This window comes from Bos indicus, chromosome 20, assembly GCF_029378745.1.
Source record: "Bos indicus isolate NIAB-ARS_2022 breed Sahiwal x Tharparkar chromosome 20, NIAB-ARS_B.indTharparkar_mat_pri_1.0, whole genome shotgun sequence".
NCBI lineage: Eukaryota > Metazoa > Chordata > Mammalia > Artiodactyla > Bovidae > Bos > Bos indicus.
In genome coordinates this window covers 18,260,948-18,288,296 of record NC_091779.1, presented here as the reverse complement: position 1 = coordinate 18,288,296, position 27,349 = coordinate 18,260,948, and the positions used below count along the sequence as shown (strand labels likewise).

The 27,349-nt window shown below is 37.2% G+C and overlaps 2 protein-coding genes across 8 annotated transcripts in view; one reads left to right on the top strand and one right to left on the bottom strand.

Moving 5' to 3' along the window:
- ERCC8 (ERCC excision repair 8, CSA ubiquitin ligase complex subunit) overlaps positions 1 to 19,872 on the bottom strand; it is a 51,004-nt gene extending 31,132 nt beyond the window's left edge. The window contains exons 1-5 of one of the 6 annotated variants that reach the window (XM_070774646.1): positions 19,723 to 19,866; positions 13,583 to 13,637; positions 10,475 to 10,570; positions 5,681 to 5,782; positions 673 to 796 (exon numbers count right to left, since the gene is read on the bottom strand). In XM_070774646.1, coding sequence (XP_070630747.1) covers positions 673 to 796; positions 5,681 to 5,781 — 225 coding nt within the window. In that variant the 5' untranslated portion in view covers position 5,782; positions 10,475 to 10,570; positions 13,583 to 13,637; positions 19,723 to 19,866. Of the gene's footprint in view, positions 1 to 672; positions 797 to 5,680; positions 5,783 to 10,474; positions 10,571 to 13,582; positions 13,638 to 19,722 lie in introns of those variants that run through there. The other 5 variants (XM_070774644.1, XM_070774648.1, XM_070774645.1 and 2 more) reach the window with 5 other exon arrangements.
- A 92-nt stretch (positions 19,873 to 19,964) lies between these two features.
- NDUFAF2 (NADH:ubiquinone oxidoreductase complex assembly factor 2) overlaps positions 19,965 to 27,349 on the top strand; it is a 165,941-nt gene continuing 158,556 nt past the window's right edge. Inside the window, exon 1 of one of the 2 annotated variants that reach the window (XM_070774651.1) lies at positions 19,965 to 20,196. In XM_070774651.1, coding sequence (XP_070630752.1) covers positions 20,070 to 20,196 — 127 coding nt within the window. In that variant the 5' untranslated portion in view covers positions 19,965 to 20,069. The remainder of the gene's footprint in view (positions 20,197 to 27,349) is intronic. The other variant, XM_070774650.1, reaches the window with a different exon arrangement.

Here is a 27,349-nt window from a genome sequence, read left to right as displayed (position 1 = left end):
GTCCATAGGATCGCACAGAGTCAACATGACTGAAGCAACTTAGCATGCAAGCATGCACTGTCTACCTTACTCAGCTATAATATTAATAACTTTCTTTTTCCTTATTTTTTTAGGTCGATAGGAGATAAATCCAATATTCCTCCCTACACCATTATGCCATAGAAGTTTTTGAGTAATAAAGTATATAACAGCTAATGGTGTTTGAGTTCTTACTATATGCTAGGTGCCATTTCCAGGTACTTTACACATGTCAACCTATTTAATCCTCATAGCCATTCTATAGGGTACGATCATTACTCCCTTTACAGATGAACACAGAGAAATTCAGATACTTGACCAATCAATATCACATAGCTAGTTAGCAGCAAGGCTTCCCAGGTGGCTCAGTAATAAACAATTTGGCTGCCAAGCAGGAGATTCAGCTTCAATCCCTGGTTGGGAGCCTGGTGGGCTACAGTCCATGGGGTTGCAAAGAGTTGGACATGACTCAGCAACTAACCAGCAGCAGTCAGCAGCAGAGGCAAGATAGGAACTTAAGCAGTATTGCTCTCCTCAATCACTATATTGCTTTCATATCTAACATATATGACATCTTAGCAAATAATCACACTGTTTAGGACTAAATTCTCCTTCACTGTACAGAACAACTCAGAAAAGCTTTAAAATACTTACTTGTAATGTATTTGTATCCCATACTTTCAGAGTCTTATCAAATGAACTTGATGTGAACATGCCAGTGTCATGAGGATACCACTGTACGGTCTCCACACTGTATTTGTGAACATCAGGGTGGCTTCTACAAAACAGCAATCAAAATTTAGAGATAACTGATTTACTTGAGTTTCAAAATGGATACCATATTAACAAGCTGTAGTTTTAGGAAGAACGATACAAACCTAGATGACTCGCCACGTCCTGTCTAGAGAAAGAATAGGCATCTCTAGTTTTAGGTGCCCACAGTGTGATGTGGAGGCCCACTTCCTACTAAGGCTCATAAAATGAGACCTCCTATTTCTGTATGAGAGCTTGGACGGATCAGCCAACTATGCTGGACTGATTCATGGAAGAAACTGATTTCTCCTTACTGGAAGAGATACCTACTTTGGTTTTGGATTTGCTTTTCTCATCATTTTATAAGCACTATCATTTAGAATTGTTGCCTCCCATACCTCTATAGTGTCCCACACAGTATGGCTTCTGATTAAGAACCTCACTTCTACAGCAAAAGAATGTGACAGGTAGATGACCATGGGGTTCACTACTCTTAGGTAGCCCATAGCCGACAGACGCATGATCTGTTAAGACTCAGTTACGACATCAGTTGCAGTACACCACCTGTGAGGATGTATGCTATCCTGAAGGACGCCGTATATGCTCTGAACTAGTCATCAACACAGTATGTGTCCTCTATTGAAACTTAATTCAAAGACACTGGATGTTTAGAAATACTTATGATAGTGGAGGGACATTTGAATACCAACTGGATACTTAATATCATTAATTATTGTATATGTGAGACAGTGGTAGTGGTGTTATGCTTATAAAACATTTTTTATTTTTTAGAGATAAAATTATGAATGAAATTATATCTTTCTGAGATTTGCTTCAAAATAATCTTCAGAGTAGGTGGGTGGGTGGGGTAAAGATGAAATAAGATTGGTTATGACTGATAGCTGCTGAAGATGGGTGATGGGTACGTAGTTCATTAGACTACTCTCTATTTTCATATATATTAAATATCCATAATAATATAAAAGTAAACAGAAGACTATTGCAACCCAAAACAGACAGGCCCATCATGAGTTCTGATTCTTTAAGCTGAAAGTTTAGATTACAATACAGGATAAAGGGCCTCAAATACATGTGTTGCTACTTGAAGAAATAAGAATATGAAGAAGAAAAGCTTTATGTGCCATTTCTGGCCTTGAGACAACTGCAAAAGACAACTGCAGTACCTATCCATATTTTCTTACTTTCTATGTCATGTAAATATTTTAACTAATTTCCCCTTTCTTTCCTCTCTCTTACCTCGATTATTTTATATAGATTATGTACAAACTGAGCCTACAAATTGCATAATCCTAATATAAGAACACATGAAACTAGAGGAAAAATAGAGATTATCTTGAACTGGATGTGGTAACTAAATACACTTGGAATCAGCTTTTTGGGGAAGGGAATAATTACATTTTTGTAATTAGTTTTTGTAAAAATCTATATCAAGTAATAGATATTTGCATTAGGTTAGGATGAAACTTACTTTTTTAAAGGAAGGGTAGTACGGGAAGAAAGGTATATACTGATATTGGACAGACAAATGGGTAGACTGTAGTGGATGTGTGCTCTTTTCTTGACTGAACATTCAAACTCTACCTTTTGGGGGAAAATTCCCTTTATTGAAAGGCAGGGCCTTGCCTCTTGTTACAGAGAGCAAGAGACTCCAAGTATGGTTCAGCAGTAAAGAATCTACCTGCAATGCAGGAGATGTGGGTTCGATCCCTGGGTAGGGAAGATTCCCTGGAGAAGGAAATGGCAACTCACTCTAGTATTCTTGTCTGGAGAATCCCATGAACAGAGAAGTCTGGTGGGCTAGTCCATGGGGTCGCAAAAGAGTCAAGACATGACTGAGCGACTAAAACAACAACAAATAACAGAAAACAAAGAGACTCCATATATTCTCTTTCTCTTGCTCTGGGCAGTGAGGGCACGAGCGTGTCCTGGGCTTAATCAATCCTGCCTGGGACTCCAAAACTCCAGCTAGTAATGCAAACCAGGGATATATTAGCAATTATTCATAGTTGTGGAGTCAAGAGTCTGTGTTGGTGATATGCAGCAGATCCCAAACTCAGTTGTTCGTGTGGTATGACCTTGACTGTGTTCTCTTATTCTGGTTTCTCTTATTTTCTGCTTTCTACATGTTTCTTCTACCTTCCTGCCATTATGTGAGATATGAAATATCTTTCCAGTAAATTTCTGTTGAAGATAAAGAGAACTGGTCTCTATTTGTTCCTAAGAATCTACACAGAGATTATCTAATTTCAAATAAATCCTTAATGTAGTGATCACAAATAAAAGTTCATTTATATTTTATATTTTAAAAGAGTACAAAATATTATATCAATCTCCTACTATGTGTGATATATCATTCTCCTTAACATTTAACAAAAATTTGAGTTAATGAATCTTTTTGGTGCTCAAGAATAAACATATTAAATAAAGCGAAAGTAACTATTAGGAAACAGTGTAAGCCACATTAATTTAGTATCAATTTTTATTGAAATTATTTTTTAAAGTCATATAAAGTCTTCCGATGTAAAATGCTACTTTAACTCATTTTGTAAGGATGCTTACTATATGCCCATTTACATTCAAAGTGATGGTTTTGAAGATAAGACTTTGAATCTAAGAAGAAAGTCATAAGTAAGATTGATGTCCTAAGCATTTACTTGACCTCACATAACAGAAAAGCAAATCACAGCCACTAATGGAATAATATTATATAGCATGTGGTATATATGAAGATACTATTTTACCATATAACAAATTAAACAATGTCAAAGTAATAGCTAAGATAAAATAAGACAAAGATGAATTAAACTAATTAATGGCTGCCTTACACTTTAGAATTTAGATCTTTTGTTGTTGTTGTCTGTTTGGTGGGAGTGGAGAGAGTATAAAATGGTATGAGACTCTTAGAACCAAGTTCCAGAGTACTTGAGGTGGTATCTTGTTTTGTACTAAGTCTATCTATAATTATACTGCTTCCCATTTATAGCGGCTTTACAATTTCAATATGCTTTTTGAAGATAATATTTCATTTAAGTCTCATAAAAAAACTTACAAGAATAATAGGCCAAGTATAATTATCTCTAAGGCAGAATAGTTTTGTCACAGGCTCAGAGAAATAGTTTCCTTAAATCTGTATTTCCAAAGTGAAGTGTCAGAGCCAAGAAATAATCATAATTCTCCTCACAAATATTCCACGAACTTATGTATCTATTCTAGTGCTTTGGAAACAGCTTTAATACATAGCAGTTGCAGATATTAACGTTCATGAGGTTTTTTCCTCTTGAAAACGTTTTTTCAACTCTTATTCTCTCTGTTATTTCAAGGTCTGCTTAAAATCAGATCACATACAGGAGACAAGAAAGAATTAAGTGACTACTATGAACAAATTAAAATCGTAAAACACTTTATTAAACAGCCAAAGAAATTCAAGGTAGAAAAGTACGTTAAGTCAGGCAGCTTTAAGTAAGTAGGTAAGAGAAGAGGGGTGTGTGTGTTTTGTGTGTGTTTTGTACTGGCTAGAAGCTAGTACATTATGGCTTCTAGCTATTAATCTTTTTGTTCTACTAATAGTTGAAAAAACTAATTTGTGTTTATATTTAGCTAGAAAGACTTAAATGAATCTTATGCTAAGTACTCTAAAAACTAAAATTAGTTACTGAGGTGTGCCATGTAGGTGGAGAACAAAAAGACCATAATCAAAAGTCTTAAAGTCCTTTTGAAAACTGATGCCCAAGTTGTTTTGGAGAAGTCATATGTTAAAAACAGCAATATCAAAGAGACCTGAAGAGACATTTCTCCAAAGAAGACATACAGATGGCTAACAAGCACATGAAAAGATGCTCAACATCATTCATTATCAGAGAAATGCAAATCAAAACTACAATGAGATACCACCTCACACCAGTCGACCATCATCATGTCTACAGACAATAAGTGCTGGAGAGGGTGTGGAGAAAAGGGAACACTCTTACATTGCTGGTGGGAATGTAAACTGATACAGCCACTATGGAAGATGGTATGGAGGCTCCTTAATAAGCTAGGAATAAAACCGCCATATGACCCAGCAATCCCACTCCTAGGCATATACCCTGAGGAAATCAAAACTGAAAAAGACACATGTACCCCAATGTTCACTGCAGCACTGTTTACAACAGCCAGAACATGGAGGCAACCTAGATATCCAGTGAGGATGAATGGATAAAGAAGCTGTGGCACATAAATACAATGGAATACTACTCACCTATAAAAAGGAACACATTTGAATCTGTTCTAATGAAGTGGACAAAACTAGAGCCCATTATACAGAGTGAAGTAAGTCAGAAAGAGAAATATAAATATCATATACTGACACATATATATGGACTCTGAATAGATGTACTGATGAATTTATTTTCAGGGCAGCAATGGAGAAACAGACATAGAGAACTGAAGGTGGGAGGAGAGGAGGGAGAAGGGGAGATGTATGGAGAGAGTAACACAGAAATTTACAATACAGTATAACAGATAGCCAATGGGAATTTGCTGTATGACTCAGGGAACTCAAACAGGGTCTCTGTGACAGGCTGAAGGGTAGGGTGGGGAGAGAGATGGGAGGGAGGTTTGGGAGGGAGGTGAACCTATGATCTTGTTGTTGTTGTATTGATTGTATTGATTGTTGTTGATGTATGGCAGAAAATCACAAAATTCTGTAAAGCAATTATCCTTCAATTAAAAATTTTTTAAAAAAGAGCAATATTCGAATTTCAGTTATTACTTGCAAGATGTCAAGGGATAACTACGTAAATATATCATTTGAACAATTTGCTTGAAACATTCATATTTCATGTTTTGCATTTGATGCAAAAAATACTCAAATGTTTATAAATTCATGAATTACATTTTTAATACACACCTGCCAACGGAACACACTGCTTTACACGTGTAATAAGGTTGTCTGCTGGAGTTCTCAAGATCATAAAGCACAATCACACCATCTGAACCACCTGATAACATGCTAATAATAAAAAAGTTCAAATTAATTTATCATTTATATAGTTCATTTATGATTACATATTTCTGAAAATTACTGATCCACAAACTCTCAAATTTATTATGCCCAAAATACAGAGTAAATCTTCATTAGCAGACTACAATAAGCTAAAATCTTTAATCTAATATTTGTGGAAAAATGAAGATAGATAGATTTAATCTGTGATCAGTTAAAATTTACCTTCAAGATACCAAAATGAATAGAAGAAACAAGATGGCAAAAGATATTTCTCATTTCAGAAAGTAAGACAAAGTCATTTTAAATGTCCCAATTATAATTGTGTTAAATGAAAATGGAATCAGACAGACCAGTTATTACTGATGGAATATTACAGATATTACTATCTGACCCTGGGCAAGTTACTTCATTTAAGCTTGTTTATTTATGAAAAGGGGAACATTTTCACCAAATCATAAAGCTGAAATAAAGATAAATCGTACACAAGTCTTTTACACTGCCTGGCAAGAAAAAAAAATAGGGCATCAGTAAGTGTTAGATTTGTTCCCTCCATTATAAACACATTTACTTCAACTCATTCAACTTTGAGCTTCTACAATATGCTAGGCATTATGCTAATACAACTGTGAACAAGACAGGCATGATTCCTGACTCCCCAGTTTATAATCTAGTGGAGAAGACACATAGATCTATGAATTTAATCTATCTGTATGTAAATATTTATGAATCTATAGAAAGTATTGCTATTTGCTAATATTATTGCTAACCATCAATTCTGGTGCATCTCTCTATTCATTCTTGTTCTCTAATTTTATTCTCTGGTAGATTCTTAAGAAAGGACTAATGAGAACAATATTCCTTGAATTCTTGTATATTACTAACAATTAGTCCTTTTGTACTTGAAAATCAGTCTGGTTGGATATAAAATCTTTGACTCACATTTTATTTCCTTGAACATCTTAAATAAGAAACTTCATTTCTTTGAGCTTAAAGCTCAAAATCAAAGTCTGTGGTTACAATATGATTTTCTTCCCTTATATGTAGTAGTTTCAGATTTTGTTCATTCTAACAATGTTTCCTTTAGTCTTTATTCCATTCTCTTCCTTTGGTTTCTTCTCTGTACACTCCTCTTATATGTATGTTGGATATTCTTTGCCTATCTTCTACATATACCTGATTCTCTTGACTCCTTTTCCTATCTCCATCTCTTTTTGATTTTTATGTTTCCTCTTGTATTTATCTGCTTCTATTTCCAAGGTATCACCTCTTGTATTTAACTTTTTTTCCTAATTTTTTCTAGAGTTTGATCATCTCATTTCTCAGTTTTTCTAATTATAACATATGCTATTCTTTCATACACTGTATCTTTTAAAAATTACTTTTAGCTATTTTTAAAATATCAGGTTACAGTTCTCATCTACTTTGTGGACATATCTTTCTGGCACAAATATATTGTTTATAGGAACATTATTTATTTTGTTATTAAAATAATTTCGTATGAACTTTGACCTTAATCCTATCCTTTTGCTCATTTTTATATAAAATTAATTTTCTTAAACTTTTAAAAGGGAGGTTTAGTTTGGCAATATTTAAAATTTATATCTCTAGAACATCCTCCTCCTCTTCTTTTTAAAATAAGATGTTCAAAAAAAATAAAATAAAATAAAATAAGATGTTCAGAATATGGCAGCTAATTTTCAGATTTCCAAGTTCTAGTCATCTCTCCAATTTTTATCTGACTCATCTTTTTTCTGTTTCTATCATTTCTGTACTTCTCACTTTGGATTCTATTCCAAACAGTTTCTCCTCAACATGGGGTTCATCTATCAGGGCATCTTTAGTTGGTTAGCTGGAGAGATTACAGGGGCTAGATTACTCCAGCCCTTTTGGGTCTTACTGTGAACCCCTTGGACATCAAGAGTACACAATCCTTTCCCAGTTTCAACTGTTGTACTCAAATTGACTTGCTGAGCTTTCAAGTAGCTGTCAGTTACTTTGAACTTATCAGGTCTATTAGATGCCCCACTGGTTTTATTACCCCGCCTGGTATAGATGCTGATACCACACAGATCTTGTAGTTATCTGTGTTGTTATAGTTATCTTGTAGTTAAGTGTGTTGCTCTCATTCATCCATATTTTGAGGTTTGCAGGGATATCTGATCACTTAAATTTGTTATAAGTAATCATTTTTCCTTTAATTTTGCCACCTTTGGTTTCTCTGTTATTGTAGTGCCATGTAAGGAGCTTGCACCAGAAATGATCACAGTTCTTTCTTCACTGAGAAAGTCTCGCTACAAAAAAATTCTAGCTCATCAAAACTGTGCTTAAAGACTTAATAATTTACATTCTGGTACAAGTGCCTTATCATGTTATGAACCAGTTACGAAGGATTCATGAAATAGCAGCATGTCCAAGAAGCACTGATTTATAGACCTGTTTTAAGAAACATTCAATATTGATATGTAGAACAATTAGGTTAATTTAAAAGTACTTCTTCAAAGTTCTTTGTTCACACAGTTCTATATCTGATTGATGATAGGGCAGTAAAGCTATCCTGAAGAGTTTTAAAAAATTTTTAACATTAGCTTCATTACAAAATTTTGTGGGTTGGTTATTCTAATTGTGTATATCCAGAAATCTTTGTAAAGTTTAACAACTACAGCTTTTTTACTTTAGTTGAAACAATGTTTCAGCTTGCTTGGAAATAGTTGTGAGTTATATGTGTACCATTTCTAATTCCAGAAACATTTTGCTGAACGTTTGAGCTTTGTAAAAGTTTTTTGTTTTTTTTTTTAACCACAGCACTACATGTATTATCAATGGAAAAACAACTGTTTTCAAAGTTCAACTTTTAAAGTTAATTTAAATCGTATTTATAGTAAGGTCAGATGTTTCACCTTTGCTACTTTTCACTTTCACGCATTGGAGGAGGAAATGGCAACCCACTCCAGTGTTCTTGCCTGGAGAATCCCAGGGATGGCGGGGCCTGGTGGGCTGCCATCTATGGGGTCGCACAGAGTTGGACACGACTGAAGTGACTTAGCAGCAGCAGCAGCCGCAGCAGCAGAGTGACTTCCAAAAGCTTTCTTTTGATTACATTAATTGGGTGAAAAAAACCCTGAACATTACTGTAATTAAATGGACTTTGTAGTTGAAGTATCTAATGGCAATGTTACTTAACTGTAAGGTAGTTGATAAATATGAATAAGTGTTTTCAGCAAGTTATATGTGAGTTGATTTTTGTGAGAAAAAGAAGACCTATATTTAATTTTCCATTAAACACCCATTTTGCTTTTTATTTCTCTTCGCTGCCAAAAGGGCTTAATGCAAAATACAAGTCTTAGCAAACAATGAAACAGTTGTAGATTTTCACTATACAATAAAAGGGGAAACTACTATAGTAAGAATCTTGACTTTTCTGTATATACTCTGCAAAGACTCCTTGGCCTGTATTTCTCACACATATTTAATGCACATATAATCCATAACTTTCCATATTTCTCACTAACTCTCCCAACTGGTAGCCTACTGGATTCATGAACTTTACAGGTCAAACAACTGATCACTATCCCACCAGCACCCAAGACCAAAAGAAATCAGCTATCCCTTGCTGCTTATGTCAGGATTATTTTACAAGCAAATGTCCCACAGCTGTACTTGATTGAGAGGTAGTATGTTCAGCCTAGAAAAGGTTAGGAAAAAAATAAATGATCAAATGTCATCTTTTACATTTAACCATGTGTTAAAAGTTAGAATTTGTTCACTGTACATGTTTCTCATATACTAGATGAGACCATGACAGAAGCTAGAATTTAAAAAATTGAATTCTATTAAACCTACCCTGGCTTATTTTAATGTAAATAATAATGCCTCATTATAATACAATGATTTGCGGCAAATGCTAAACAAAACATAACAAGACACACTTCTTTAGTTACGTTTATACTTGTCCTAATTGAAGGACAAGGGTTTTAAACATTTTGGTAAAAGTAATGTGGGGTAGATGAGCTTTAAGTGGGTGGGGATGTGTGTGTGGCATGTACATATTTGCATTTTTCAAAGCACTTCAGCTGTTGCATGGAAAACGGATTTAAAGTATAGGTGATAATGCTTTGACTAACAAAATGGTGGCAATCATTTACAATATGCCATGTCCTATGCTAATCATGTTATACATATTATCGTAATTAATCTTCACAACAAACTTGTTAATTAGGTATTGTTCTTACATTGCGTAGCTAAGGCAACTGTGAATTAGAAAGGTTACACAAATTGCTCAAGGCCACACAGCTAATAAATATAAAGCCAGGAGGAAGTCAAGTACAAGTCTGGTGTGCTTCATATACTTCTGCTTCTTATATTTGTTTTCCCACAGGACTATCTGAGAGCAACAACTGTTTTGAAATAGCTCCTAAAGACATACCTCAGCACTTACATGCTCTCTGCATCAAAACAAAAAACCAAAACTCAATATTTGTTGATTTAACAATGAATATATTTATATTAAAGTACTTTGGAAATATTTGGCAGCATTTCATAGGTTCAATGTTCTGTACTTATTTGAAATTAATAATGCCAGATTTAAATGTGACAATTTAGAATTTTTATTAATTTTTATGAAATTTTACAAAATTAATCTGAAAGCAAGATTTTATTGGATCTCACTTAGGAACAAAAATGATTATATAATAAACTTACTATCTCCCTTCAACAGGTTCAATGTCAAGGGTGTTAACTCCACTGCAATGGATCCTTTCAACATCTCTGTCTTTGTTTAACTCCAGTCCCAAAACCCTAAAAATATATATATATAAAAATTAAAAGGGAGGGCACACAGAATCCAACAACACATTAGAAGGATCATACACTATGATCAAGCGGGATTTATTCCAGGGATGCAAGGATTCTTCAATATATACAAATCAATCAATGTGATATACCACATTAACAAATTAAAAAATAAAAACCATATGATCACCTCAATAGATGTAGAAAAGGCTTTTGACAAAATTCAACACACATTTATGATAAAAACTCTCTAGGAAGTGGGCATAGAGCAAACCCACCTCAACATAATAAAGGCCATATATGACAAACGTACAGCAAACATTATTCTTAATAGTAAAAAACTGAAAGCATTTTCTCTAAGATTAGGAACAAGATAAGAATGTCCATTCTTACCACTATTATTTAACATAGTTTTGGAAGTCCTAGGGATGCTAATCAGAGAAGAAAAAGAAATAAAAGGAATCCAAATTGGAAAAGAAGAAGTAAAACTGTCACTGTTTGCAGATGACATGATACGACACTTAGAAAATCCTAAAGATGCCACCAGAAAACTACTAGAGCTCATCAATAAATCTGGTAAAGTTGCAGGACACAAAATTAATAAACAGAAATCTCTTGCTTTCCTATACACCAACAGCGAAAGATCAGAAAAAGAAATTAAGGAAACAATCCCATTTACCATCACAACAAAAATAATAAAAAACTTAGGCATAAACCTACCTAAAGAGGTAGAAGATCTATACTCAGAGAATTATAAGATGCTGATGAAAGAAATCAATGACACAAACAGATGGACAAACATATCATGTTTCTGGATTGGAAGAATTATTATTGTGAAAATGACTATACTACCCAAAGCAATCTACCAATTCAATGCAATCCCCATCAAACTACCAATGGCATTTTTCACAGAATTAAAAGAAAAAACTCTACAATTTGTATGGAAACACAAAAGACCCTGAAAAGCGAAAGCAATCTTGAGCGAGAAAAATGGAGCTGGAGGAATCAGCTTCCTGACTTCAGACTATACCACAAAGCTATATTAATCAAGATGGTATAGTTCTGGCACAGAAATATAGAGCAATGGAACAGGATAAAAAGCTCAGAGATAAACCTCATGCATGTATGGTCACCTAACTATGACAAAGGAGGCAAGACTACAAAATGGAGAAAGGACAGTCTCTTCAATAAGTGGTGCTGGGAAAACTGGACATCTACATGTAAAAGAATAAAATTAGAACACGCTCTAACACCACACACAAAAATAAACTCAGAATGGATTAAAGACCTAAATGTAAAGATGGACACTATAAAATTGTTACAGGAAAATACAGGCAGAATACTTCTTTCCATAAACCACAGCAAGATCTTTTCTGATTCACCTTCTAGAGTACCGAAAATAAAACAAAACAAATGGGACCTAATTAAACTTAAAAGCTTTTGTACAGCAAATGAAACCATGAACAAAATGAAGACAACCCTCAGGATGGGAGAAAATATTTGCAAATGAAGCAACTGATAACCTTCAAAACATACGAACAGCTCATGGAGCTCAATATCAAAAAAAACAAACAACTCAATAAAAAATGGGCAGAAGGCCTAAACAGACATTTTTCCAAAAGAGACATACAGATGGCCAATAAACACCTGAAAAGATGTTCAACATTGCTAATTATTAGAAAAATGCAAGTCAAAACTACAATGAAGTATTATCTCACATCAGTCAGAATGGCTATCATCAAAAAAAAAAAATTTATGAACAATAAATGCTGCAGAGGGTGTGGAGAAAAGGGAACCCTCTTACACGGTTGATGGGAATGTAAACTGGTACAACCACTATGGAGGGTCCTTAAAAAACTAAAAATAGACCTACCATATTACCTAGCAATCTCACTCCTGGGCACATATCCAGAGAAAACCATAGTTGAAAAAGATACATGCACCAAATCTTCATTGCAACACTATTTACAATAGCCATGACATGGAAGCAACCTAAATATCCATCAACACAGGAACGGATAAAGAATATGTGCTACATATATACAATGCAATATAACTCAGCCATAGAAAAGAATGAAATTGTGTCATCTGCAGAGAAATGGATGGACCTAGAGACTGTCATACAGAGTAAAGTAAGTCAGAAAGAAAAAAATATCATATAATTTATCACTTGACTATGGAATCTAGAAAAACGGTACTGATGAACTTATTCATAAAGCAGAAATAAGAGACCAAGATGTACAGAACAAAGGTACAGATACCAAGGGGGGAAGGGGCTGTGGCATGAATTGGGAGACGGGTTGACACGTCTACACTACTACGTATAAAATAGATAACTAATGAGAACCTACTGCATAGAACAGGGAACTCTATGCAGTGCTCTGTGGTGACCTAAATGGGAACGTAATCTAAAAAAGAGAGGATACAAGTACGCATATAACTGATTCACTTTGTTGGACAGCAAAGACTAACACAACACTGGAAAGCAACTATGCTCCCCCGAAAAGTAATTTAACAGAAGTGGAGGGGGGGAGATAAAACTAAACAACAGGAAAGCAATTTAACATTAAAATGTCCTTATTTCACCAAAATTACATGAAGTTAAAAGTGGCTTAAATACAATGCTTAAATCTCCTAACATACATCCAAGGATGTTTACAGATTATTAAAAGCCTTATACAAATTTTTGAAGTATTAAGAGTATTAACAATTACATGTAAAGAGTTTCTCCTGAAGCATTATCTTAATTATCTTATGTCTTATTTAAAGAGTGTATTTTACTAATTTTAATTTAGATATCTAGAACCTGAAACAAATTTTCATGAACCAAAAGCTAAATTCTTGTAACTTAAAACTTAACTGAGGACATCTAGTGAACAAAAGCTTAAATTACAGTTTAAAAAAATTTCCCTGAATTGTTTCTTACAGAAATATAAAATGAGTATGTTCAACTCAATAAATAAGCACATTTAAATAAATAACATTAAATATAAATAAAAGTGATTAACAAGTACTCACACAAATCAAGATGAATGAAATTTCTGATATTCAGTAACTATAAAACATCATTATCCTGGTGAGGACATTAAGGTTAAATGAGTTAAAACATACAAAGGGCTCATAACAAGGCTCAGCATACAGTAAGTACCTGCTGCTGCTGCTAAGTCACGTCAGTCGTGTCCGACTCTGTGCGACCCCATAGACATCAGCCCACCAGGTTCCCCTGTCCCCAGGATTCTCTAGGCAAGAGCACTGGAGTGGGTTGCCATTTCCTTCTCCAATGCATGAAAGTGAAAAGTGAAAGTGAAGTAGCTCAGTCTTGTCCAACTCTTAGCGACCCCATGGACTACAGCCTACCAGGCTCCTCCGTCCATGGAATTTTCCAGGCAAGAGTACTGGAGTGGGGTGCCACTGCCTTCTCCGAGACAGTAAGTGCCTAGTGAATGTTAACTATTAGAACCTGTCTCAATCTTTTAGATGTTAAAAAGCAATTAGGCTAATGTAACTAAATGACTTCTACATTCATTATTGATCAAAATGATGCTAATTTAAATAAGATTTTTTTCTCCTTAGACTTATTGAAACATAAATACATCATTAATAAGCTTAAGATGTATAGCATGATGGCTTAACTTACATACAGTGTGAAATGATTACAATAGTAACATCAACATCTAACATCCATCAGCTAACATCCATTATCTCATACAAATACAACAAAAAGAAAAAAACAAAAAAAAATTTCTCCTTGCGATGAGAATTATTAGGATTTACTCTCAACAACTTTCCTATACATCATACTTCAGTGTCAACTATAACCAATTATATTGTACATTACACCCCTAGTACTACGTATTTATAACTGGAATTTTGTACCTTTTGACCACTTTCCTCCAATTCTTCCTCCTACCACTCCCTGACTCTGGTAATAAGTCTGATCTCTTTTTCTATGAGTTTTTAAGATTCCACACATTTAAATGAGTTCATACAGTATTTGTCTTTCCTTGTCACACTTATTTCATTTAGCATAATGCCTTCAAGGTCCATCCATGTAGCTGCAAATGGCAGGGTTTCTTCACTTTTTGTAGCTAAATAATATTTCATTGAATATATGGAACACAACTTCTTTATCTGTTCATCCATAGATGGACACTTAGTTTTCCATGTCTTGGCTATTGTAAATAAAGCTGCTATGAACATGGAGGTGCAGACACCTTTGCAAGTTATTGCTTTCCTTTCCTTTGGATATATTCCCAGAAGTGAAATTGCTGGATCATACAGTAGCTCTATTTTTAATTTCTGAGCATCCTCCATAATGGTTTTCCACAGCGGCTGTACCAATTTATAAATCTCACCAACAGTGCACAAGGGTTTTAAATTCTCTACAGCATTTAAATCCAGTCCAGCATTTGTTATGTCTTTTCCTTTTGGTAACAGATATTCTAATAGGTGTGGGGTGTTGCCTGTTGTTTTTGTACTTCCTTGATGACTAGTGATGTTGGACATCTTTTCATGTACCTGTTGGTCATTTGTATATCTTCTTAGGAAAAATGCATATTCAGGGTTTTTTTTTTTTTGTCCATTTTTTATTTTTTCCTCTTGTTATTGAGTTGAATGAGTTCTTTATATATTTTGGATATTAAGCCCTTATCAGATAAACGGTTTGAAAATCTTTTTCCCCATAGTGTAAGCTGTCTTTTCACCATGTTGACGGTTTCCTTGGCTGTACAGAAGGCTTTTAGTTTGATATAGTCTTGCTTGCTTTTGTTTCTGATTTTCTTTTTTTTTTTTTTCTTAGCCTGTGAAATCTCACTCTAGACCAATCTAATCCCTGCCTTTTAGGTAGCCTACCTCTACCCAACCTAAATACTTCAGATCTGTATCATTTGGGAACCAGAGAAGGGGCTAAGGGAAAGGGAAAGGGGAGGGTTCTACAACAGGGAAACAGGGGTAGGGTTTGTGTGGAAGGAGGCAAGGTATGCAAAAAATAATTACAACGGCAGGCCTGAGGCTACTATCCTTAAAAAGGCCTGCTTGTAAGACTGGCCCTTACCCGCCTTCTGGGATTTCAGGAGGGTTCCCATTATTTCTGGGTAAGAATGGCTCATTGTGCCTAAACTATTTGAAGCAAACAGCGTACATTATGAATTCTTACATGCCTTCTAGGAGTCTGGAATTTTGGAACATGCTAAGCAGAAAGTGCCTATGTGGCCAGTTTGTACTTACAAACTCTAGGCACTGAGTCTGTAATGAACTTCTCTGATAGAGATTTCATCTATGCTATCACAATTCATTGCTAAAGAAATTAAGTGTGAAAAAAAAAAGAAATTAAGCATGTCCTATGCAACTCCACTGGGAGCTTGTGCTTGGTTTCCTTCTCAAGTCATCCATGTGCCTTTCCCTCCTGTAAGTTTACCTTGTATACTTTCGCTGTAATAAATCATAATTATGAGTAATTTGGTACAACTTTATGCTGCATACGGTCTTGGGGACTCTTGGGCCAAGGCGGTGACGAGAATAGGGGAGAAAAGAGGAAGAAGAGACAAAGTGAAGGAGAGCGGATGAAGGGAAAAGAAATAAAAGAGTAGAGATATAGGGGAAGGCAGAGGAAATTGGGGTAAGGAGGGTAAGGAAAAGAATGAGTCCTGGTGTCTTTTAAAATCATTTTTCCAATCTCTTTGCTATGAGACATCACATACTGGTCATCAGTGGCCAGAATCCATTTTGATTGGCTGCTTTCCATGTCACACTGATTGCTAAATATTAGGTTGGTGCAAAAGTAATTGCAGTTTTGCATTGTTGAACTTTGCCATTTGATATTGGAATACATTCTTAAATAAATGTGGTTGTTATAAATTATTTTAATTCACATTTCTTGCTTTATCTTTTTTTGCTAATGACTTATTACTTTCTATTTATTTTATATGCATTTCAGACTATGAAAATGATGTTAGACAAAAAGCAAATTCAAATGATTTTCTTATTTGAGTTCAAAATGGGTTGTAAAGCAATGGAGACCACTTGCAACATCAACAATGTATTTGACCCAGGAACTGCTAGCAAATGTACAGTTCAGTCATGGTTCAAGAAGTTTTTCAAAGGAGACGAGAGCCTTGAAGATGAGAAGTGTGGTGGCCAGCCATCAGAAGTTGACTAGGACCAATTGAGAGTCATCATCGAAGCTGATCCTCTTAGAACTACACAAGAAGTTGCTGAAGAACTCAATGTCAATCATTCTACAGTTGTTCGGCATTTGAAGCAAACTAAAAGGTGAAAAAGTTCAATAAGTGAGTGCCTCGTGAGCTGATCACAAAAAAAAAAAAAAAAAAAATCTTCGTTTTGAAGTGTCATCTTCTCTTATTCTATGCAAAAACAAAGAACCATTTCTTGATCAGATTGCAACGTGCGACGAGAAGTGGAATTTATATGACAGAGATAACCAGCTCAGTGGCTGGACCAAGAAGAAGCTCCAAAGCACTTCCCAAAGCCAAATTTGCACCAGAAAAAGGTCATGGCCACTGTTTGGTGGTCTGCTGCTGGTCTGATCCAAGACAACTTTCTGAATTCTGGCGAAACCATTATGTCTGAGAATACGTTCAGCAAATCGATGAGACGCACTGAAAACTACCAGGCCTGCAGCCGGCACTGGTCACCAGAAAGGGCCCAATCCTTCTCCGTGTCAATTCCTGACCACACGTCGCACAACCAATGCTTCAAAAGCTGAAAGAATCGGGCTATGATGTTTTGCCTCATCCATCATATTCACCTGACCTGTTGCCAAATGACTACTACCACTTCTTCAAGGATCTTGACAACTTTTTCCAGGGAAAACGCTTTCACAACCAGCAGGAGGCAGAAAATGCTTTCCAAGAATTCATCAAATCCTGAAGCACAGATTTTCAAACAAACCTATTTCTTGTTGGCAAAAATGTGTTGTATGTAATGGTTACTATTTTGATTAATAAACCTGTATTTGACCCTAGTTTGAGCTTCACTGGTAGCTCAGCTGGTAAGGAATCTGTTTGCAATGCAGGAGACCCTGCTTCAATTCCTGAGTCAGAACATACCCTGGAGAAGGGATAGGATACCAACTCCAGTATTCTTGGGCTTCCCTGGTGGCTCAGATGGTAAAGAATCTGCCTGCAATGTGGGAGACCTAGGTTTGACCACTGAGTTGGAAAGACCCCTTGGAGGAGGGCACAGGAATCCACTCCAGTATTCTTGCCTGGTGAATCCCCATGGACAGAGGCGCCTGATGGGCCACAGACCGCGGGGTCGCAAAGAGTCAGACACAACACTGGGCAACTAAACACAGCACATAATGATTTAAAATTTATGGTCTAAAATGGCAATTACTTTTGTACCAACTTAATATATTTAATATCCTGTGATAAACCATAATAGAAAAGAATATTAAAAAAGAATGTATATATGTATGCTGCTGCTGCTGCTGCTAAGGTGCTTCAGTCGTGTCCGACTCTGTGCGACCCCATAGATGGCAGCCCACCAGGCTCCCCCATCCCTGGGATTCTCCAAGCAAGAACACTGGAGTGGGTTGCCATTTCCTTCTCCAATGCAGAAAAGTGAAAGTGAAGTCGCTCAGTCGTGTCCGACTCTATGTGACCCCAGAGACAGCAGCCCACCAGGCTCCTCTGTCCATGGGATTTTCCAGGCAAGAGTACTGGAGTGGGTTGCCATTGCCTTCTCCAGTGTATACGTATACATTCATGTATATATTGTACATACATAGATGTATATATGTATACAACTGAGTCACCATGCTGTACAGCAGAGATGGGCACAACATTATAAATCAACGGTGTGTGTGTGTGCTCAGTCACTCAGTCATGTCTGATTCTTTGCGAGCCCATGGACTGTGGTCTGCCTGACTCCCCTGTCCATGGGATTTTCCAGGCAAGGATACTGGAATGGGTTACCATGCCCTCGTCCAGGGGATCTTCCTGACCCAGGGATCGAACCCATGTTTCTTAAGTCTCCCGCATCAATGGGTGGATTCTTTACCATTGTGCCACCTGGGTATACTTCAATTTAAAAAAAAAAAGAGTTGCAAAAAAAAAAAAAAAAAAATCAAACTGCTGAAAACAAAAACAAAGAAAATTTCAAAGCAATCAGAGGATAACAAATTACCTATAGAGAAACAATGGTTCAAATGACTGCAGATTCCTTTCCACAAACTACAAAGCCATCAAGACTTGCTCTATAAAAATTGCTAAACAAAGTTCTTCAGACAGAAGCAAAGTGATATAAGAAGGAAACTTGGGCTATCAGGAATGAAGAGACAGCAACAGAAATGATACTGGTCTAAACAGATTATTCTTTTCCTTAAAATATGTTTGATGGTTGAAAACAAAAATTGTAACTGTCCAGTGGAGCTTACAATGTGTGTAAATACAATATATAAGACAACACTCTTCATAGGGCTGAAAAAAAGACCTGTGATTCTATTTCTTAGCTATTTTTCAAATATCTTCACCCTCTTGGTTCCAGCTGCCACAACCCTGGCTCAGGCTTCCATCAACACTCTCCTTGCAACAGTTACCTAACTTGGTTCCCACTCTTGCTTTCAACTTCAATCCATTCTCCAAGCTGATGACAAAATGCAATAGTTGTCACCTTTTTCTGATCGTCATACCCCATAACCAAGCATACAAGGCTCTTCCCCATCTAGCCCCCTCTACTTCTCCAGCTTCATCTCTTGTCAATGGCCCTCTCCTCACAGTTCTCTGCCTCGAGTCACACTAAATTTTGTTCAATTTCTGGCCTATGCTCGGCCTTCAACATATTGCTTGGCACATGGTAGGACCTCACTAAATACGCTGAATGAAATTAAAGAATAAATTCTTGAACGATAGTTATTCCTTGGGAGGCGAGGAGAAAGCATGAGAGAAAAGGAATAAAATAAAATTAAAATATCCTCATTTTGATGTAAAGCGCCCTCACCCGAGCCTGCTTTCGCACCCAGTTGCCTATGGGTGTATAAAAGGTAACTTGTTTTCTCAACTCACAGAGCAGAAGAGTAAAGCCCAGTGTGGTGGCAGGAAAGTGATAATGAGGAGGAAAAGTGTGAGGCAAGGCTAACACAGTCTTGGTCTACATTTTAACTAGCATGTTAGAGAAAAAAGTAAGGCTCTCTTTACCTCCGTGTGGACTCTGCTCTCCGGAGGCGAAGAGGGTCTTCTAAACCCGCTTGTCGAGCCGACAAGAACCCTAGCATCCCGTTCTTTCACATTGGCTTGTGAACTGGACGCTGCCATGACAGAACTCGGAGGCGGGGTTGTAGTAGCGAAGCCTCCCATTGGTTAAGCGTGATGCCATCCGACCAATGGAGAGCGCCTTTATTAGAGAGTACGCGGATGGAGGTGGGTGGGAAGCCTCGGCGTTGGTGGGCGGGGTCAGCGGCGGGGGCGTTCCCGCTTTGGTTGCGGAGGTCCTGGCAGATCCTGCCAGATCCTGCCGCCACCCGCGCGGGAGCTGGTGGAGCAGCATGGGTTGGTCTCAGCGTTTGTTCGGCGTCATACGGAGAGCACTGTCAAAGGAAGTGAAAGAGCAAGTGGGCACAGACCGGTTCGGGAACAAATACTATTATATCCCGGAGTACAAGAACTGGAGAGGTGAGATGAGAGCGAGGGCAGCGGTTGGGTGGTCGGAAAACGACGTGCGGCACTAGTGGTAATCAGCAGAGTGGTCAGTCGAGTTTGTTCACCCCGCCGCGCCCTCCGCGCTCGCCACTTGCTTGCAGTCGGGCTGTCACTGAGTGGCCCGCCAAATGCCTGAGTCCCTGCGCCGCAGCGTCTAGGTCTTGAGCCCGGCGCCCGCGGCGCTAGCTCCGCACACTCCTCCGCCCAGCGCCGGGAGTCTTGCAGGCGCCCTGTGTGGGTCCTTGCGATCGGCAGTGTAGATAGGGACAAGTCCAGGGAGGTTTTAACCAAAGGGTCCAGGGAGAGATAGGGACGTACCTTTCCTCCTCCCTGGTCGCCAGTGCCCACCTTGCGACCGAGGGTCATGGGGAAATTGAAGAGATGTTATTTTGAGCGCCTCTGCTCTCCTCTTTCTTGGTATTGACCTTTTAAAGTGGCTCCGGCGTTGGCCCCAAGCGTCACCTTTCTCGCGGACAAAACTGTCAGAAGTAGGTCCATGCTCCCTGACAGTGTGGAAAAGAGATCCCATCACCAGACTCCACGTTACCTTTCCCTCGAGTTTGCACTCCCAAGACCCTGTTGCGCTCACTTTAAGATACATGGCGCGTGTTTCTGTGTAGGAATCTTGCGGTAAAGTCTTGGTGTTTGCGGAGGTAGGGGGCGTTCCTGGTCCTTGAAATCACACCACGTGGCAGTAATCTCCTCTGTGTTTTTGCATTACCAGGATGCAGAAGATCTCAGGCTTTGGGGTCAGAAAGGCTTGGGTTCTAGAATCTCAGCTTTGACGTCTAATTGAGGGATCACGGACAAAGTATTTGTCCTCCCAAGTATCAGGATCCTTACTTGAAAGAGATGATAATAATATTGAGAAGCACTAAGACCTTTGAAAGTGGTATTTCATTCACTTCGTATAACTCTTGATAGAGGAAATTTTTTCTTCCTCGTAGAGCACATGTAAAGCATATTTATTATTACTCAAAATTGTTTTGCCTAACCTTTTTCTGTAAATTATTTTAATATCTTAGACTTGTTTCCCTAATGAGCGTTTAAACTGTATCAGGGCAGGAAATATTTCTTTCTTAAAAAAGTCCACAAAGAACCTAGCATGGTGGTGAAGTATTTCTTGAAAGATTGCAAACAGAGGGAAAGATGTTTATTTTTCATAAATGGTCAGGTAACAGTAAAAACAAATATAATATAATACATGTTTCAATGCCATTTTCCCAAATCATCCCCCCCTCCCTCTCCCACAGAGTCCAAAAGACTGTTCTATACATCTGTGTCTCTTTTGCTGTCTCGCATACAGGGTTATCGTTACCATCTTTCTAAATTCCATGATGCAGGACACAGGATGCTTGGGGCTGGTACACTGGGATGACCCAGAGGGATGGTATGGGGAGGGATGTGGGAGGGGGATTCAAAGTAATTAGCCTCTAATTAAAATAAATAAATTAAAAAAATATATAAAAACATTGGATTGATCTAAAGTATAATTTACATATGGTAACATTCATCCTTTTTGATGTATGATTTTATGATATTTGACAGTCATAAATGTCACCAGAATCAAGATACAGAGCAGTTGCATCACCCCCAGAAGTCCCTCTTACCCCTTAGTAGTTCCTTCCCTCACTGCATACCCTGCTGTTGGCAACCGCTGATTTATGTTCCTATAGTTTTGCTTTTTCCAGAATGTCATGTAAATGGAGAGAAGATACAGTCTTTTGAGTCTAGCTAATTTCATGTGGCATGATGCAGTTGAGATTCGTCCATGTGTCAGTAGTTCCTTTTTGTTACTAAGTGGTATTCCAATTCCATTGTGCAGGTTTACCACAGTTTATCCATTCACCTGCTGAATGACCTGTAGGTGGTTTCCAGTTTTTGGTGACTGTGTAGAAAGCCTCTATAAAAATTCCCATACAGGATTTCCAATGAACATAATTTCTCTTGGGTGAACAGCTAGGAATGGGATTGCTGTCTTTTGTGGTAAATGTATCAATATATATATAACTAACTTTATAAGAAACTGTTTTCCGAACTGGTTGTACCATATTGCATTCCTGCCAGCAACACATGAAAGTTCTAGTTTCACATTCTCACCAGAACTAGGTTCTGTCAGTTTTAAAGTGGCTCCAGCATTGGCCCCAAGCGTCACCTTCCTCGAGGACAAAAGTAGGTCATGCTCACTGACAGTGTGGAAAAGAGATCCCATCACTCACTGACAGTGTGGAAAAGAGATCCCATCACCAGACCCCACGTTACCTTTCCCTCGAGTTTGCACTCCCAAGACCCTGTTGCGCTCACTTTAAGATACATGGGCTTCCCTGGTGGTGCAGTGGTAAAGAACCCACCTGCCAATACAGAAGATGAGGGTTCAATCCCTATGTCTGGAAGATCCCCTGGAGAAGGAAATGGAAACCTACTCTAATATTCTTGTCTGGGAAATTCCATGGACAGAGGAGCCTTGCAGACCCCACTCCATGGGGTCACAAAAATCAGACATGACCTGTGACTAAACAATAGGTAGCTAGTGTTATCTCATTGTGGTTTTAATTTCCATTTTCCTAATGACTGAGGACGTTAAGAATCTTTTCATATGCTTATTTGCCAACCATGGGTCTTTGGTGAAGTATCTGTTAAGTCTTTTGACCATTAAAAAAGTTTGTATTAGTTTCATTTCTTTGAAAATATAGTATCATTAAAGAAAGACTTAAATTAGCAAAATCATGTGTATTCTAAAATAATTTGTGAGTCAAAGGATATGTTTAATTTTATTATAATATCAAGTTGTTTTCCAAAGTGCTTATGCTGATGGCACCCCACTCCAATACTCTTGCCTGGAGAATCCCATGGACGGAGGAGCCTGGTAGGCTGCAGTCCATGGGGTCGCTAAGAGTCGGACACGACTGAGCAACTTCACTTTCACTTTTCACTTTCATGCATTGGAGAAGGAAATGGCAACCCACTCCAGTGTTCTTGCTTGGAGAATCCCAGGGACAGGGGAGCCTGGTAGGCTGCTGTCTATGGGGTCACACAGAGTCAGACACGACTGAAGTGACTTAGCATAGCATAGCATATGCTGATTTATACTTCAGTTAGCTTGATATTTTGAATCCAGGTACTCTTGATTGTAGAGTTGATTTTCTTGATTGTGGGAAAAATTCAGCTTTTATTAATAATGTAGTACAATCACTGTATGCACCTGTTTAATATCTCGGTGTGTCTCAGTTCTTGGATAGTTGAGGACTGTGGCACAGATATGTTGTACAGTCTGTAAATACCATTACATATTTCCTAAGTCTTCTGCTGTAAAGCAAGGGAAAATATTTTTAGTTTGTTTTCAAGCGAGTTTTCCAAAAATAAGTCATCTAACTTTTTTATTTCCTGGATATGAAAGGTGCTTCTTACAGGTCTCCTGGAGTTTTCTTTGAATTGCATAAATTGAACACCACCAATGAGTAGTGTTTAAGAACCCTTTGGAGGAAATTAATTTTTCTTTTAATTCAGTTAATTACTCTGGTGCTAGTCGTCAAAGAACTACTGTATTTTCTACATAGGATATTATTTAATAAGGGAAAAATGTGTTGTTATGTAGTTCAAAATAAGTCTTGAGTATTATCCAGTCAGCTGAATTTAAGTTTAGAATTGTTGAAATTTTAACTTAAAAAAAAAACAAACCTGTTGACATTTCAAGATAAAAAGATTAAGAGCATTGCATGCATTTGGCATTTTTGATAACAAAGTACTGATTAACATATTTTTTACTGAAAATTTGCCTGCTCTAGAGTAGATTATTTAGTAAAAGATTCCTTAAAGTTTATCTAGAAAATTCCTTTGTTATTGCACCCTTCTTATATGTAATTTACTTGAGTTTTTAGCCATCCAGTTCCACTTATCTCATGTTTCAAAAGGTAATTCTCTTCCTTTCTAAGATAAATTCTTGTATTTTCTTACAGGAACCTTTTTGAACCTTGGTTTGTTATTTTCGCTTCTTTTTTTGCACATTTATTAAACATCTGCACCCCTAAAAACTAACAAATTTATTAACTGAACTATTTTGAGCTGTTAATTTGCTAATAGACATTGTGAGTATCCAGATTTGGTGGGGTGAGGTGAATATTGTGCATAATTTGCAAAAGCACCTGTTTTTGTCTTTTGAGTATTGTGTTTATTTTGGGGCACCACACTTTAGAAGAGATGCTTGGAAATCTAAAGAGTCCAGACAGGAATAGTTATGATGACGAAATTTTCTAGAGATTATGTCCATAAGTTTTATTACCTGCAAGTCTTGAGCAGGTTTACCCTGTGAAGATTAGTTTTAGGAGAGGCTTCAAGTATTTGAAAAATTGTGGTGTAGAAAAGGATTAGGCTCATCTGTATAGCCTTTAACTCAGAATTTAGATCAGAGGGTAGATGTTTACCTTTTTTTAATAAGAAACAACTTTCAGACTGTTGGGCTGTGCTAGAGAAGGAAGAGAGTGCTTTATGTTTGATTGTACTGGGAGAATTTAGGGAGATAAGTAGCTGGAGACATTTGATCAGCACCTTGAAGGATAAATAGGATTTCACAAAGAGTGGTAGGGGAGTATTCCTGGTCAGTGGTGGGAAGAGATGGGAAACACCACAGAGATGAGAAGGTGAGTCCCATGTGGGTAGACTTCAGTGCAGAAGAACAGTGGAAAGCTGTTCTATGAGGTGATAGACAAGGTCAGCTTATAAAAGACCTTACATAGGTTTGAAGTTTATACTTCATTATGAGGTAGTAGGTAACCACTGAAAGCTTTTCAACAGAGAGAAGTTTGTGACATAATTAGAGCTGTTAGAGAAATGGCTCTGGAAGCTCTGCAAAAGATGAGCTCGAGGGGAAAGGAAGGAACTACAGTTTCTACTAGGTGAGAGCATTGCTGGATTTACCCTGATCCTAGAGAGAGATTTTACTGGACTGAAGTGAAGGAAAAGGAAAGAAAAGTTTGGTTTAGCAAAGCTTTTGGACTTGGTAATGAATTGGACTGATAGAAGGGAAAGAAAAGAGGAGAGGCCAAAGATGATTTTGTTGTTTTAATTCTGGAGAACTGGTGAATGGTGGTGTATTGATCCATGCAAATGGAGGCTAACAGGGACTAATAAAAACACATAAGCAGCCTTTAGGGTGGGGTTGATGAAAGAATACATAATTTGTTGCTTATAAGAGGGCAGCTTTATAATTAGGGAGTTGTGTACTCAGATCTGCACTTCCAAACGTGTCAGCAATTGAAGTACAAATTTGGAAGCCATCTTAATATAGGTGATCACTAAAACTGTAGGAATAGTTGGATTCAGGCAAGGAAAAAATAATAACATGAGATTAAGAGACAGGTATTTGGGAACCCGGTCATTTCAGTGGCTTCCTATCACCTGAGAGTAAATCTGAACCACCTGGCAGACATGCATGACCTTTGAGTCCATCTTGAAAGTGATCTTGGGCTTCCCTGGTGGCTCAGAGGATAAAGCGTCTGCCTACAAAGAGAGAGACCCAGATTCGATCCCTGGGTCGGGAAGATCCCCTGGAGAAGGAAATGGCACCCCACTCCAGTACTCTTGCCTGGAAAATCCCATGGACAGAGAAGCATGGTATGCTACAGTCCATGGGGTCGCAAAGAGTCGGACATGACTGAGTGACTTCACTTTCACTTTGAAAGTGATACTTGTTTTTAATCTAATCTTGAGATGAATGGTTTGTAAGAAGCCTGAATGTTTATGCTATTAGGAGAGCTCAAACCTGAAAGCTTATATGATTTCCAATATATCAGGGAGTTGAATCAGATAGTATTTAATTTTCAGCATTCAAAAAAATCATAACATTAAACTTAACTGAATGTACTTATATAAAAGTTGCGTCTTATACACTGTAATATTGAAAGTGTTAGTCATTCAGTCATGTCTGACTCTTTGTAACCCCATAGACTGTAGCCCCTCAGGCTCCTCTGTCCATGGAATTCTGCTGGTAAGAATACTGGAGTGGGTAGCCATTCCCTTCTCCAGGGGATCTTCCCGACCCTGGGATTGAACCCAGGTCTCCTTCATTGCAGGTGGATTCTTTACTATCTGAACCACCAGGGAAGCCCTAGTCTTGCATCTAGTCTGTAACTTTGCATAATACTGAGTTTCAGATGATGTTCCCAAAATGGAATAGACTGGGGGCAAGGCAGGGATAACAGTGGGCATTAGATAGCAGTGACTCTTTCTTCTAGAATCCAGGACAAACATTTCATCAAACATGGTAGATTTGTTTTTGGAACACATTTTAAAAACCTGTAGAACCTTCACTAGGGCTTTTTGTAGTGAATTGTTTACACCAGGCTACTGGCAGTGATTTTTGAACCATTCATAGTTTAATAATTAAGAAATAAACCTATTCAAGTTCAGCATTGTATTAGAAAATCTTACATTCTAAAAGATTTTTTTCACTTTGTTGTTCAAGTTTTTAATGAAGCATTTTTGTATATTTATAGAAATTGTGAACAAAGAAAAATCTATGCTAAGATTTTAGTGAAAGCATTTATTACCAAATTATATATTTATACTTTCTGTATTTATTTGATTGTGTTTAAATTCACATATATGTAGATTATCAGTGTCCCAGACATGTTTATAATAACATTTCCTGAATTTTACATTTCATGCTTTTTGGTTTTAAAATAAAAAGAAGATGGCCTTTGAATATGGCATTTCCAGACACTTTTGGGAAGTCAAATAAACTACACTTTAAAGGTGATAATTTAGAATTGAGGTTTGTCCATCTAAAATGGAAGTTTGTTTAAAATTAAAGTTTATTTTATGTCCTTGTGCTTCCTTTTAAAAAAAATTAGTTGGATTTTACCTCTTTTCTAACCTGAGAATCATTTATTTTGTTTATTCAGTTATCTTTATTAAATTATAAAATATTTCAAATATAAAAAATAGAATGATAGTGCAAACCTCCATGTACCTACCCATCACTCACTTGAAACAGTTATTAACACATGCCTAAATTTAACTTTCTTCCCACCCTGCTACCCACCTCTCCTCTAATTTTGAAAGTTTACCTATAAACATGTCTTATGTGTCTCAAACACAGACTCCTCTTTTTAAATTAAAAAAAAATTTT